Source organism: Thamnophis elegans, chromosome 6 (assembly GCF_009769535.1).
Source record: "Thamnophis elegans isolate rThaEle1 chromosome 6, rThaEle1.pri, whole genome shotgun sequence".
Lineage (NCBI taxonomy): Eukaryota > Metazoa > Chordata > Lepidosauria > Squamata > Colubridae > Thamnophis > Thamnophis elegans.
This window is the reverse complement of record NC_045546.1, coordinates 17,583,340-17,599,226: the sequence shown is the minus strand read 5'-3', so window position 1 is coordinate 17,599,226 and position 15,887 is coordinate 17,583,340. Positions and strand designations below refer to the sequence as shown.

At 41.6% G+C, this 15,887-nt stretch overlaps 1 protein-coding gene across 1 annotated transcript in view; it reads left to right on the top strand.

Annotated features, from left to right (window-relative positions):
• Positions 1–5,043: 5,043 nt before the first annotated feature.
• The window catches only part of GUCY1A2 (guanylate cyclase 1 soluble subunit alpha 2), a 241,801-nt gene continuing 230,957 nt past the window's right edge, over positions 5,044–15,887 (top strand). Inside the window, exon 1 of the mRNA XM_032220051.1 lies at positions 5,044–5,749. Within this exon, the coding sequence (XP_032075942.1) occupies positions 5,444–5,749 (306 nt within the window). The 5' untranslated portion in view covers positions 5,044–5,443. The remainder of the gene's footprint in view (positions 5,750–15,887) is intronic.

Genomic DNA, 15,887 nt, shown 5'->3' with positions numbered 1-15,887 from the left:
TTGTTTCATTGATTTCTCTTCTTCTTCCCTGCATCATGATAATGAGATAAGCCTATGGATAAAGATAGTCTAAGGTGGCTCAGTGGCTAAGACGCTGAGCTTGTCGATTGGAAAGATTGGCAGTTTGGCGGTTGGAATCCCTAGCGCCCCATAATGGAGTGAGCTCCCGTTACTTGTCCCAGCTTCTGCCAACTTAGCAGTTTGAAAGCATGTAAAAATGCAAGTAGAAAAATAGGAACCACCTTTGGTGGGAAGGTTACAGCGTTCCATGCGCCTTCAGCATTTAGTCATGCCAGCCACATGACGACAGAGACATCTTCAGACAGCACTGGCTCTTCAGCTTTGGAATGGAGATGAGCACCGCTCCCTACAGTCGGGAATGACTAGCTCATATGTGCAAGGAGAACCTTTACCTTTAAAGATAGTCTGACTTATTTATTCTCAGAGAGCAGTTCTGAACATTTGTGGCGCTTTTATCTGCTATCATTATGGTGTGCAGAGCTTAGAGGAGACTTTAGCTTGGCAAAGACTGGTTCAAAGCAGCCCTTTGAAGCACCCTGATGGAGAGAAGCTTTTAAGTCACAGAGTGGCCATGCTGATCCACTTTTCTAGAGGTGAGCAGAAGGTCGGTCATCCCTCTCTGTGCTCTCATTGAAGAGCATAGTGGTTTGGCTCTTTCCTAGAGGCAGAATGTATTGTTTTGGTGGTACAATGTATCATGCCAAACCAAGGGACCTCTGCTTTGCACATGCCCAATTCAGACGACTGTAATTGTTGCTCATATGTACTAAATTCTGGGCCCAAGTGCCAAAAGAATTGGATTCAAATTGCCAAACAAACAAGGAAAATCTAAGAAAGGTCTCCTCCGCCCCTTAAGAAGTGAATCAAAGGAAGGAAAAGGAAGAAACAGAATACTTTTTAATATGGAATATATTTTACCAATGGTTAACTAATGAAAACAGAGGTTAGTATTTGAAAAAGAATTCAAAGAGATAATAAAAAATTGTATCGAAAATATTGCAAGATGGACAAACTAATTGTTTTATTATTTTATAATTAACATTGATAACTGGAGTAGAATGTTAGTAGAGAGTAGAGAAATCTGGCTGCTTCAAACACTACACAAATATAATCTGGAGATGAATGTACACTATAGTTTCCTCCAGCAGCTTCCATTTGTGGTGGTGCTTACATTTATTTTATATATTTAGCATATTTATATTGATGCCCATCTCTTGAAGGCATTCTGGGTTGCAAACATGTTAAAACTAGACCCTATTTCACAATCAATTAAAAAGATCCAGGTCAAGGATGGTCTATAAACCAACCCTCCATTACAGCTAACAAACACATCCACACTCACATATAGCACATAGAGTGCTATAACCATCCTGCACTTCCTGGGGAAATACCCAGATCTTTGTGGCTTTTCGGAAGGCCAGCAAGATTTGGGCAATGTATATTGGTTTAGTGCTTGCAACATTCTACAACAAAAACCCTTACATACAAGCCTGCAAAATAAACCAGCTAAGTTATTTCTGCTTTGCAGATGTCATCAGGGGGTGAAAGGAAGAGCACTGAGGCAGAGGTTGCAACTTGCTTAAAACTACCTCCTGGGCCTGTGGAGAAGACATACAGTGAACTGGGAGATTTATGGTTCAACGTTCAGTTTCTTAGTCGTGGCAGTATTCTTGCTCTGCTAATTAACTGACATTGTTTCACTATAAATAGTAAGCAAATGTCTGCGGCCATTAGCAATGCAGCCTCCTGTGAAATTGATTATTTGATTATCACATTATATGAGCTATGTGGCTAAATCCCAGAACTATTTCCATTGGCATTCTTCGAAAAGATAATTGCAGAAGTTGGTGAATGGGCTGCCTCTGAGGAACAGAAATCGTACACAGATGCTTGGGCTGCTATCTTGACTTTTTGGGACATACCTTGTGGATATCTCTGCATTTAGAAATGATCAACAACACAAGGAGATCCTTCCTGGATCAAATTTGTGGTGAGATACCAAAGGGGTCAACCAGGTGCTTCTGTGGTTCATCTCCAACAGCTAGGAATCAGATTCATTTTGGCTTTGATCTGAAGGCTGCATGTTTCTACCAACCCAGTTAGTAGCCATGGATAGAGTTGACTTCCATGAATTTTATTTTGGTCCCCCTTTAAAGCCATCTGAGCTGTGACCACTATGTGACTGAGATGTGATTGGGACACCATATTTTTTAAACCATTCATGTCTCTTTCAAGGGTTATCTTCAAATTTTAGGCTGATGACAGAGAGAGAAATCATTTTGGGGGTCCATTTTCCATGTTTCGTGGAACCCTTTGCATAATTGTATCTTCACTCCTGCAGCATCTAGTAGCATGTGTGAACTAATTCCATTGCCCAAATTGTTTCCCCCCTAATAGTGTGGCAGCTTACTTGTGTGATTTAATGGCAGTCTGTCAAGCATGCCAAATGTGAAATGATTTGAAGGAACATCATTTAGATGCAGACTACCTCTCTCACGAAGAGAAAAGATTGGATGGTAGGCGGTAGAGAAAGATCTTGACCTAGTCCACAGCTAATTTACTGTGGGTCCCATTATTGTGAAAATTGAGACAGTATCTTTATTTTGTGATTACATGTGTTCTAGAAATCAAGCAGGACTGAGTAAACTATGGTTGTGTAAACATGAATTTGCTGTTTGACAATATGGATGAAGAACATACAGAAGATGTAAATTTATATTGTACTAGAGGGCAGGACCATTACAAGTGGATTAAAATTGTAAGAAAGAGGTTCAGGCTACAGATTAGGAGGAACTGCAGGCGGCACATGAAATAATGAGTATTCATTTCCTTGAAGATTTTAAACAGAAGCTGTCAGACATCCTCAAGTGGCAAGTGGGAAGGGCAGGTTGGCTGCTAAGGTACCTTCCAATTCTGCAATTAGCATCTTCCTGTAAACCACTGTGGAAAGTGCAAATTCAAACACAACTTGGGTTGATTGGCATTTGCAAGGTGTACATTCTATAAAGTATATCTTGAAGATCCCAAACCAACTAGCTTCCAGATTTTTTTCTGACAACAGATCCAGTGGTGGTTCTTATATATAAAGCCCCATTTCCAGATATGCAGTCATAAGAAGAGTTATATAAAACACAGAATAAATATTGTGCGTCATCTTAAAAAGCTGGCATTCCAGGGAGACATACCTACTTTCAGGTAAAGTCAGAAGGTTCAGACCACAATAAGGTCCTTTTACACAGGACCTACAAGACAATTTATAGCACCTATATGTAAAACCTCCCCTTTTTGTGTCTATGGAGATTCTCAGTTCTCCAGGACAAGATTGTCCCAAAGGTGCTTTTTCAAGACACATGGACTTTCTTTTTTTCCCCTTGAAGAGGTTGTGCTTCCCATCCAAGAAGCTTCTTCTGAGTCGCAGAAGATGAGAAATAAAATGTCTTCAAGCAAAAGCAAAGAAAATCCAGCTGCCTCTTGAAAAAACATATTTGGGATCTCAAGCTATAGGTTCTATCATCCAGCATTAGGAAAGACAAGATTAAAAAATAAGGTTTACCAGCCTATTTATTTCTTTAATAAATAAATAAAAACAAGTAACATCTGGTAAATGTCTATGGATATTCTCAGTCATCCAAGGTCATGGTTGTCCCCAAAGGTGTTTTTTTAAAAGAGGCAACTGGACTTTCTGATTTTTCTTTGAAGATGTTTTGCTTCTCATCCAAAAAGCTTCTTCAGCTCCCCTTTTTGTGTTTGTGTATGTGTGTGTGTGTGTGTGTGTGTGTGTGTGTGTAGGGGGGGAGCAGGATACAAGAACCTTTAAATACAGCATGGCAGATGGCAAAGCACAATTCAATCAATCAATCAATCAATCAATTAATCAATCAATCAGAATAGAGCTGGAAGGGACCTTGGAGGTCTTCTAGTCCAGCCTCCTGATCAAGCAGGAGACTGTATACTATTTCAGGCAGATGACTGTCCAGTCTCGTCTTAAAAACCTCCAGTGATGAAGCACCTGGAACTTCAGGCAAGCTGTCCCATTAGTTCATTGTCCTTCCTGTTATGAAGTTTCTCATAAATCCCAGGTTGCTTCTCTCCTTGATTAGTTTCCATCCATTGTTTCTTATCTTGCCCTCTGGTACTTTCGAAAATAAATTGACCCCCCTCTTCTTTGTGGCAGCGTCTCAAATACTGGAATGCTTTAATTTAATGGAAGGAGTTTTCTAATATTGAGATCTACATTTAGCTCTACAATCCCATTATTATCTTGAGTGGTTCAGCCAGTTTTTTCCCCAACGCCATCACTCTGCTAAACAAATAATTCCCTCACCACTGTCAAACCATTCACTAAGGTTGCATTACTATTAGTCTTCTCATTGTTCCTATCACTCATCTCCTTCCACTTATGACTGCTGGACTGTAACTTTGTTGCTTGTATCCTTACCAAGTTATATTGATATTGTTTGCTCATTGCTTATTTGTACCCTATAACTATCATTAAGTGTTTGTACCTTATGATTCTTGACGAATGTATCTTGTCTTTTTAGGTACACTGAGCGCTTAGGCACCAAAGACAAATTCTTTGTGTGTCCAATTACACTTCGCCAATAAAGAATTCTATTTCCCTAACAGTTGAGGCTGAGCACCTGTACCATGCCAGACCGTGCTGGACTCTAATCCCCATCATCCTTGATCTTCACTGCCTGAGGCGAAATGATCGTGAATACACAGCAACAACTGGGGAGGCCAGGTTTTCCCATTCCTTTGCGCTGCTCTTGAAGTGCTGAGCAGGATCAGTAGCAGCCGCGCCGTTACGTTGCCTAGAATCGTGTCGGACCCATTCAGACGCGCTTGTGGGGTCGCGGAAGCCTTCCAGGGCTCCAGTTCAACGCGTGAACCCGCTGGCGGCTGACTCCTGGCCTGCCTCCAGAAAATTTCCCCCCAGCTTCGCCCTGCGCCTTTGCAAAGCCAAGGCCTCCCCGGGAGCCGGCGGAGCTGTTCGCGCCCCGACGCTCCTCTTTTAAATTTGGCGACAGGCGAGGCGCACCTTCCCGCGGCGAGCACGTGACGGCCGCGGAGGCGCGGGGAGGCGGGCCAAGCGACCCGGGGAGGGAGGGAGGCAGGCAGGCAGGCAGCAGCAGCATCGGCGGCGGCATCAGGGCCGAAGGAGAGAAGAAAGGGAGGCAGAGAAGGAGGGCAGCGGACGGAGGCGTCGCCTTTAAATGCTCTCAGCCGGGCGGCGGCGCAAAGGCAGCGCGCGTGGAGCCTCTGGGCGTGGGGGGAAAAGAAGGGCAAGAAAGCGCTCCGATGCGTCCTGGACCATGAGCAGCCCAGCCGGCTCCGTCGCCCCGCGGGATTCCCTCGCCGCCTCGCCGTCTCTCTGAAGCCCCTCTCCGGCTGATGCTTCCGCCCCTCTCCCTCCGCCAGCATGTCCCGGCGAAAGATCTCCTCGGAATCCTTCAGCTCGCTCGGCTCGGACTACCTGGAGACCAGCCCGGAGGAAGAAGGCGAGTGCCCCATGGCCAGGCTCCTCTGGAACGGCAGCCGGAGCCCCGCTGCCCAATCCGGGGCTACCACTCCGGTCGCTACCGTTCCCCCCCCGCCGCCGCCAGAGGCTTTGGCGGCGGCGGGTCTCCCTGGCCCGGTCCCGGCGGGCTCCCGGAGGGCTCCTCGCAGAAGGCGGGTCAACCTCGACTCCCTGGGCGAGAGCATCAGCCGCCTCGCCGCCCCCACGGTAAACGCGCCTTTCTTCTTTTTTTTCGGGGGGGGGGGCGCCGGTTTAGTGCGGGCAAGCCAGGTGGGCAGGCAGGCAGGCAGGCGAGCCGAGTTGGCGGGATGCGTAAGCGCCCATCTGGAAGAGGAGGCTGACCAAGAGGAAAGGCAGGACGGACCTTCCACCTGGCGGTCTTCTTTTGGCGCCGGAGGCTGGACACGCGGGGTTCAGAAGAAGCCTCTTTGGCGCCGTTGGGATCCTCTAAACTGGGCTGGCCGCGGAAGAGGCGCGCTCGACCCGCCGTAGACACCCCGGGGCATCCCGCCCTCCTGTCTTCACCCACTCTTTCCCACGATGCGGGCTTTCAAAGCGCGGCCACAGGTTGTCCCCTGGCGCAGGTGTCCCCTTTAACCCCCCTGCTCCCTTCGCCCCCCCACCCCTGCGCCGCTGCTGAGCCTCCCAAAATGATTATACCGGAGGAAGTCCCTTCAAGTCGTTTTTATTTATTTTAAATAAATACATAAATAAAATAAAAACGACTTGAAGGGACTTCCTCTGGTTCCAGATGTTTGGGCATTGTTCTTTCTGTAGATTCCCACCGAAGTGGTCGGAAACGTCAGGAAATCCCCAGAACCCCTTCGAAGTGGCTCCGTTCAGAATTTAGGGTTATTTCGGAGGATTCCCTTCTCATTTCAGCCTCTGGTTTTCTTTATGGAATTTTCCAAAGGCTTCCCTCCCCTCTTTATAACCTCATCTTCTCTTATTGCATTTTCTTTGTTTCCCTCCAAAACTGCACACTGATTTCCTTATGTGGGGTGGTGGTGGTGGTGGAGGGAAATAAATGTCACTTTTAATTGACATCTTTTAATGGGCAGCATTAAATCCCTCCAGAACAGGGGTCACCAACCTTTCAGACCCCAGGGACCACTAAATTCATAATTTTAAATCCCGCGGGCCACTAAGATGATTTTTTTAAAAAAAATAAATAAATTGTATTTAGTGCAATATAAAAATGCAAAAATTTTTTCAGCGGACCACCAAAATTTTCTCACGGACCACCGATGGTCCATGGACCACCAGTTGGTGACCATTGCTCCAGAAGACACCAAAGGCAAGGAGTGCAATGCTGTTTCTGTACTTATTCCAAAATATTTGATTCTTCTACTCCTCCCCTAACCATCTTAGTGGTGTTATTCTCTTGAGAAAACTTCCACGTAAGCCCTACAGGGAAAAAAAAAGAAACAGAATGAAAAAAAAAAAGCCTGTAAGTTGAGACAGAGTTTTTACTGAATACTTGTGGCATGGGAGTATTACTGTTTCATAGCCTCCCCCCCCCCCCGCGCGCGCGCTCCCAAGCTTCTATTCTGCACAGAAGCTTTCCAGAGAAATCTAGATAATGAAAAGCAGAATGCCAATTGAGATAGGCCTTTGGTCCCCGTCTACACAGCCTTTTTCTTGGTCCTCCTTTGCTATTTTGTAAGACTCCTGATGGCCTGAGAATGGTAGTCCAACATTCCATTCCCCGATTCTGCTGTGACACATATAATCTGACTCAGACAGTTTTGTTTATTGTCTTACCATGCTGTAGTGTTCTTATGAGAACACGGAGAGAACATGGCTTAGATGTTTACTTCCCATGAATCATCTTCCAATGGAACACAGTCCTTCTTTTCCTCTTTCCAAAGTTTATTTTCACTTCTTGGATCACAAGGCTTGTTGCTTCCCATACTTCTTATCAAAGATAACAAGAATTTTCTCTACCCAACTTCAGCCTTTATCCCCTAATTGCTGGTTTTTGCTCATTTCCCCCTTTCTCTCCAATCTTGGCTGCTAATCCTTTCATTTATTGGTACATCCCATTCCAATCGAGATCTTGGAAGTACTCTAATTCAGCTTGATCCTTTCCAGCTGTGGAGTGTTGCACGGACTTCTATTCCTTACTGGAATTATGTTTTTTCCCATCATTAAAAAAAATAATCTAAAGATGGAAAAGTAATTTGTTTCCCTTTATCTCTTGGCTATTCCATATGGTTTCTTCCAAGCTGCTTTGAATTCTGAACTTGTTTGTTTCTCCTAGGGAAAGAAATGGCCAAGTACAGCTTGGTTACATCCTGCTTTGCTTTATGTAATGCCATCAGTTTTGTCTGTATTCTCTAGAGATGTTCATTTGTCTTATAAGAAAGCCCCTGCATGAGAAGCTGCTCTTTGCTTTTTAATTGCCATAGATTAAACTTCTTCATTGCAGTAAATAAGAAAATGGTGGTACTTCTATGGCTGCAAGACCATGTTACAAAAAGCCAGTAGGATGACTTTTAGAAGATGCTGCTAGGAATCTCATCAAGATAACAAAGATCCATAGGAAAGGTTCTAGTTCCTAAGCAAGGCATTATCCAGAAGGCAGAAAAGAAAGGATCTATGAAATTATCACGGGAGGAGAGAAGGAAGGTCCTGATCTTAGATACCTAAAACATGGAACTGAGAGGAGTTCTGGAGGAAGTCATTATTTGGAATTAATAAATATTTATGTTCCTTACAACCAAATGCTGGAGTAAAATGCCAGCCAGTCTCCCCCCCCCCCCCCCTCAATACTCTGTTTAATTCTCCCCTCCCATCTGCCTTGAATCCCTTTTGGCAAAAGTTAGCTGATTTTCTGAGTCTGTTGAATGTGCTTTAATTCTCATTCTGTTCCAGTGGGTTTCTTCCTTGCACTCTCTCTGTTTGAGTGTGCATGCACGTAGAATATGTGTGTGTGTGTGTTTTTATATGCGCACGCTCTATATTTTATATGTATGTGTGTTTGGTGTGTGTGTGTGTGTGTGTGTGTGTGTGTGTATGCAAACCTTCTCTCTGTCTGTACATCCATCCATCCATCCATGTAGAATATAAGCAGCTGGAGAAGAGCAATTCGGAGCAGGGAACTGGGAAATATTTCTGCAACATTTCTCCTAATAAGCACTATCACAAGAGCTAAAAATAAAATAGTTAAAATTATATGGCACCTATACATAGTTCCTGAATCTGTTTTCAGTTATATAATTCATCCCTGGGATATGCCACTGCCTTCTTCGTAACAGCCATTCATTCTATCACTATTGCAAAGAGGCAGAACAAATGATAAAGCTATGAGGATGAGTTTAATGCTGGTTGCCTGTAGTCATCTGGACAGGGACCAGATTAGCCCCAGTTTAATGTCTCTTTCCACCCCATGGTTGGCATGCCTTTTTATGGTGTATCACTGAGAAATCCGCCTTTACTGTGGTTGGGGAATGTGAAACCAATCATACTAGAGAAATGGTATATATTTTGATGCTTTGTCAATGAAAAGAAAAATCTCTTTAGATATCTGCGTAGAAAGAGTGGAGGACGTAATCATCTTTGATTCGGATCTATAGTGCATCCATTTCCATTTTATTTTGTGAAGCTTATTACATAATATGTTAAGAAGTGTGCTTCGTATGTTCAAAGTGAAATTAGTACCCGTGAAAACTTTGAAACAATTTCAGTTGAAGTTAAGATTTTTCTAAAAAAAATCTATGCAATATCGACACATGTTGATCGATTGTGTCCAGAAGTGCAAATGTGACTCTTCTCTGCAGTGTTTGGGTTTTCACATTATTGAACAATGCGTAGTCTTTTCATGACCAACAGAACTGAGATATTTACTTTAAGAGGATCACTGATCTTTCAATCTGTTTTAGAATAGTTCATGTTGGAGGTAGTAAAATCATAAGAGTGTCCAAATTTTTCTTTTGAACATGGATAGAAGCCATTATATATGCCTGTATGGATCAGACACCAATAGTAACAAGTTGGTAGCTGAATTTTAATTTCTGACTTCAGATAGAGGTATAGTAAGTTAGATCACCTTTATTCCCTTCTCTTCAAATATAATGGCATTTACACTGAAGTTTATTTTTAATATTGACTTTTAATGAAATATTTTTAGATGAGCTTCAAAAAAGCTTGGGCCGCAAGAAAATTTTCATGCAGTGAAATTTGGATAGTCCCATGTGGAGTGTGATTTGGCAAAAAGATACTAGAAATATTTTTAACGCTAGATATTAGAAGTATTTTGAAAAGTTGGGGGCAGAATAGATTCATGCAGGCTATTTTTGCTGGAGCTGAGAAATTGCTGTATAAAACAAGCTTATATACTATGGGCCAATTTATTGCCTGTAAGTGATAGGAATCTGTGTGATTTGTCAACTGTAACCAACCTCCCGATATTTTGAAAAGATTAGTATCTGCACTTGGTTGCATTGTTAGCCTATCAAAGGAAAGGGTTCCATTTTGCTTTTGACATTTTCATTCTATTCATGATGACAAGTTTATATTCAATAGGGTACATCAGGAAAGATAAGGAGAATTACCAATTGGATTGAAGAGAGATAATTTTCTTTATACGCCTGTTAGATAGTTCAGTATAAATGGAATTTCATTAATTTGTTCCCCTCTTTCTGCCTAGGCAAACCCATAGCTGATGCTGCAATATGAGAGGAAGAATCCCAGCTGACCTTTGTCATATTTTTTGAAAAATAATTATTCTATTCATGAAGACAAGTTTATATTCAATAGGGTACAACAGAAAAGATAAAGGAAAATTACCAATTGGATTGAAGAGAGATAATTTTCTTTATACGCCTGTTAGATAGTTTAGTATAAATGGAATTTCATTAATTTGTTCCCCTCTTTCTGCCTAGGCAAACCCACAATTGATGCTGCAGTAAGAGAGGAAGAATCCCAGCTGACCTTTGTCATATTTTTTGAAAAATAATTAAATTGCTTAATAAAGCAGTGGCATAATTTTTGTGATTTTTGAACAGCACGTTTAAAGAGATTTGAAGAAATGTATTATATTATTTCAAGCTTGCTAGCACTTCCAGATTTAGCAATTATATGTTCACACTTTTGGGGATCATTAAGCTAATTGTAACAAGATGATTTTAGACATAGATGTAGATTTTCAGATTCTGGGGAATATTTATTTTTTACTGGTAATTTGATAAAACAAGCACAAATTAAGTCAGGAGCATTCCATTAACAGTTGTGGTCTCTTTTTCTTGTTCTACTTCTCAGATTATAAATTGATTTTTCACATTGAAACTGAAACCACAGACTTTTATAGCCATTCTTTAGAAATCATTATTATAAAGTATTAGCTATTGCAGCTCACTGTCACTAGAAATATTTTATAGTACAGTTTTTCATTATATTTAATAATAAATAAGGGATGTGGTGGCTCAGTGGCTAAGATGCTGAGCTTGTCGATCAGAAAGGTTGGTAATTCCACAGTTCGAATCCCTAGTGCTGCCTAACAGAGTGAGCTCCCGTTATTTGTCCTAGCTTCTGCCAACCTAGCAGTTCGAAAGCATGTAAAAATGCAAGTAGAAAAATTAGAACCACCTTTGGTGGGAAGGTAACAAGAGTTCCGTGCGCTTTTAGCGTTTAGTCATGCTGGCCACGGAGACGTCTTTGGACGGCACTGGCTTTTCGGCTTTGAAACGGAGATGAGCACTGCCCTCTAGAGTCAGGAAGGACTAGCACATATGTGCGAAGGCAACCTTTAACTTTACCTAATAAAAAATATTTTTTTAGTCCATTCATGTCTTAAAATTGTTTTATATGCTTAATGTGATTGGGAATGCCTAAAGCAGGGATATCAAATTCAAGGCCCGGGGGCTGGATCTGGCCTGCGGGTTGCTTAGATCTGGCTCATGGTGATTCCATTTTCACTGGCAGAGGGTTGCAGGAGGCCGTGGCAGCCGAAAACATAACTCCAGAGCCCAATTCCACCAGCAGAGTGCTCGGGCCACCACAGGTACTCCCGATATGAGTGATGTTGCGCTGGCCATGCCCACCCTAGCCATGCCCACCCCAGCCCCCCCGAGGTCAAAAACAACCTTGATGTGGCCCTTGATGAAATTGAATTTGAGACCTCTGGCCTAAAGTAAGTCATTTTTAGTAGTATTTGCCACCTGATATTATAATATAAAGAGTCCAGATGCAAGTTGTGATCTTGCTTTAAAGTGCAAGCATCATCCTAGGTTGTATATTTTGGAATATTGTATTTTGTAGCGAAGAGAAGGTGGCTAATTTTGGACCGTGTGAAATGATGGAGAAACAAGAGAAGGAAAATTCAACTTGAATTTGTTCATGGCTTGGCGCTATGTAGAAATCAAGCTAATAAATTTGCAACAGAGGTATGATTTGAACTGAGCTCTTCTTAGTTAGTAATTCAATTATTTAGTTAGTACATAAGTTCTAGGTAATGTGAAATCCCGGCTGATTTATGCTATGCACTGAAACTTCCCCCTTGGGTTTATAAGCTCAACTCAGTGGAAATAACTTGTAAATGAATGTACTGAAGATTACATTTAATAGCTCTGGGAGTTAAATATTGGTTGAAGAGGACAGTCGAAGTTTGAACTGCCTCCTAAATATGTTGATTTGATGTAAGCTCCAATGTATTTAATATATGTTATTTCAAGTGAAGCAAAAATAGAATCACAAATAATTGTGTTCATAAAAGGAAAGTCTTTTAAATTTAGAAGACAGCGTATCTATTAGAAGTGAATTCTATTCCCTTCTATTCACATATCTACTATGAAGTGAATTTTAAGATTTTGTTTTTAGTACCGTACATGTATTTAGTATTGGGTTCAAAGCTGCTTTGATATATTAAGGACAAATAGATATTTTGTGGGTCTGAAAAATTCAGGGGGTTAAATTATTTGCATGGCTATTCCGGGGAGTGGAACTATGTGAGAAAATTATCTTGGACTCGCAAATGAAGGAGACATACCCAAAATATATTTCAATATTACAAATGATCCAGACAGACACTTTTAATTCATAGCAGCAAAAGCACTTTAACAAATCTTATCTTGTGTTTCCTGTATCTCAGTTCCTGGCCATTGACTTCAATGAACAGAACAACAATAGAAAAAATAAATTATACTTGAGCATGGTAAAAAAACAAGGCGGACAGCTTAAACATTCTGCCCTTTTTGAGTTTTCCAGATGTCTGCCTAGATATAGACACATAATGGAACAACACGTCAGTGTTATAATCTGTGCAAGACGACATGGGTGAGATCCAATAACCTAAGTGCGCACATTTGATGTGGAATTGCAACAATCTTCAACCACAACAATACACGAGCACACAATAAATACAAACTTAAGGTAAACCGTCCAAACTTGATTGCAGAAAATACGACTTCAGCAACAGAGCAATCAATGCCTGGAATGCGGTACTTGACTGTGGTTTCTTCCCCAAACTCTCACAACTTTAACCTTAGACTGTCTACTGTTGACCTCACTTCATTCCTAAGAGGTCTGTAAGGGGCATGCATAAGCGCACCAAAGTGCCTACCGTCCCTGTCCCAATGTCCCCATTTATTCGTATCCATTTCATATATTCATAAGCATGTTTATACTTATACCTGTTACCTTATACATGCTTGACAAATAAATAAATAAAATAAAAATAAATATTCCAGTTTCTAGGAGTCTGTCCCGGCTGGCCAGCAGCACGTGAGCAACAGTACATTAGGTGAGTTGCAGGGCAGGAAGTAAACTCTGTTTACATTTCTCAATGCACACAAAGCAATTGTATTCAGGTTGTATTTGGAAAGCTCTAGATGACAATAAAGGATTAATGAATTTCTTTGCTGCTCAGATACGGTAACTCCAGTTATATTGTATGAGCCACCGTGGCACAATGATTGGAGTGCAGTACTGCAGGCTACTTTGGTGCCTGCCGGCTGCCTGCAATTTGGCAGTTCAAATCTCACCAGGCTCAAGGTTGAATCAGTTGACTCAACTTTCCATCTTTCCGAGGTGATAAAATGAGGACCCAGATTGTTGGGGGGGCAATATGTTGACTCTGTAAAGTGCTTAGAGAGGGCTGTAAAGCACTGTAAAGCGGTATATAAGTCTAAGTACTATTGCTATTGCTATCTATGCTAGTACAGGTAATTCTCAATTTACAACAGTTCATTCAGTGACAATTTGGAGTTACAATGGCACAGAAAAAAAAAGCAGCTTATGACCATTTTTCACACTGTTGGAGCATCCCTGTGGTCATGTGATTGACATTCGGATGCTTGACAAATAACTCACATATAAGATGGTTGCGGTGTCCTGGGGATCCCCTTTGGAAACCTGACAAGCAAAGAAAATGGGGAAACCAGATTCGGTGATCCACTGTGTTACTAATTATATCACATAGCAGATGTGACAAGAAAAGTTGTAAAAGGGGAGCAAAACTCACTTAACAAATTTCTCACTTAGCAAGATAAATTTTGGGCTGAATTGTGGTCATAAGTATAGGACTACCTGTATCTGAGGTTAAAGATGAACCATAAGTAAAAACTCAAATTAATACATGTTGCTTTTATCTGCCCACCTTCCTTAACATTGCACCCTTCAATAGAGGTAAGCAATCAAAGCAGTGAGTGATTTTAGTATCAATTAATTAATTGATTAATATCTGGAATGTATATAGCAATAGCAGTTAGGCTTATATATCGCCTGATGGTGCTTTACAGCCCTCTCTAAGTGGTTTATAGAGTCAGCATATTGCCCCCAACAGTCTGGATCCTCATTTTACCCATCTCGGAAGGACGGAAGGCTGAGTCATCCTTGAGGCGATGCGACTCAAAGTGCCAAATTTCAGGCAGCTGGCAGTCAGCAGAAGTGGCCTGCAGTACTGCCCTCTAACCACTGCGCCACCATGGCTCCGTAGAATACAAGCTACATTCAGAAGTTTTGAAATGGAAAAGGAATCTCTACTATGGTCTTTTTTAAGATAAGATTTTGTTGCCTTTGTTTCTGATTGTCTAAGTTTACTATCAGATTTAGCAGCGCAGATTTTAGCAGCGCAGTATTATGTGGCAATTTGCCATTTAACTTATCATTTAGGACTTTTGCATCATTCCAAACAAAGATTTTCAAAGGAGTTGAATCCTGGTTTTGGGTGCAAAACAACTCATGAAAGATCAAGAGATACTTGATGGTTTGTGTGAACTATTTCGAAACTGGGGACCAGTGCTTTCTGTCAATCATGGTAGTGCTCATGAAAAAGATTTTGTTCTTGGTTGAATTTAGAATTTTAGATTTTTCTACATGCCTTTCTCACTTAATTTGACGGAAAGGCTACGATCCTTTTCACAGGAGAGGTTTTCATGAGTGACTATCGGGTTCTTTTGCCAGATATAAACTGATTTAAGATCTCATCTTGACTATCTGGGTTTGATTATGCAATATCTGGCACAATTATTTGCATCTTCCGCCTGATATGGAATGTTATGGAAAGAATAGAAAGAAAGCTACATGTTGTTTACATTTAGATTTCAATATTGTAAATGCAGCCATTATACTGCTGCACATTTCTATCCTGGCAAATAGAGCATGCTTCTATTGATTGTTGATTGTTCTGCAAATTTCCATGTCGCCTGTTCTTTGTTCTTTAAACTTTTCCCTCTTTACAGGATCTTATCAATTGCATCCAACCATGACTTTCTCAGTTTTCCTTTTCATCGCCGCTCACTCATTCTTCATGTACGGTATTTGTTTTGTGATGCATTTCTCATTCATACTCCCTCTATGACGAAACCACCTCACTGTACTTGTTTTGTACTGGCCATACACTTACATATTCCATCTACATTAATTCATTTACAGCAGTGTTTCCCAACCTTGGCAAATGGGAGGCTAGGGGACTTCAACTCCCAGAATTCTCAGCAACGACTGTGCTGGCTGTGGAATTCTTAGAGTTGAAATTCATATACCGTACTTGGAAATGGTTAAGATTGGGAAACCCTGATATCCAGGTAGTTCTTCACTTACAATCACAATTGGAACCAGAATGTCCAAAGAGCCGCGGTGGCGCAGTGGTTAGAGTGCGGTACTGCAGGCTACTTCTGCTGACTGCCTGCTGCCTGCAATTTGGCAGTTTGAATCTCATCAGGCTCAAGGTTGACTCAGCTTTCCATCCTTCCGAGGTGGGTCAAATGAGGACCCAGATTATTGGGGGCAATATGCTGACTCTGTAAACCATTTAGAAATGGCTGTAAAGCACAGTGAAATGGTATATAAGTCTAAGTGCTATTGCTATTTCTAAGCAAGGCTGTTGTCAGGTGAGCTTTTATGCCAA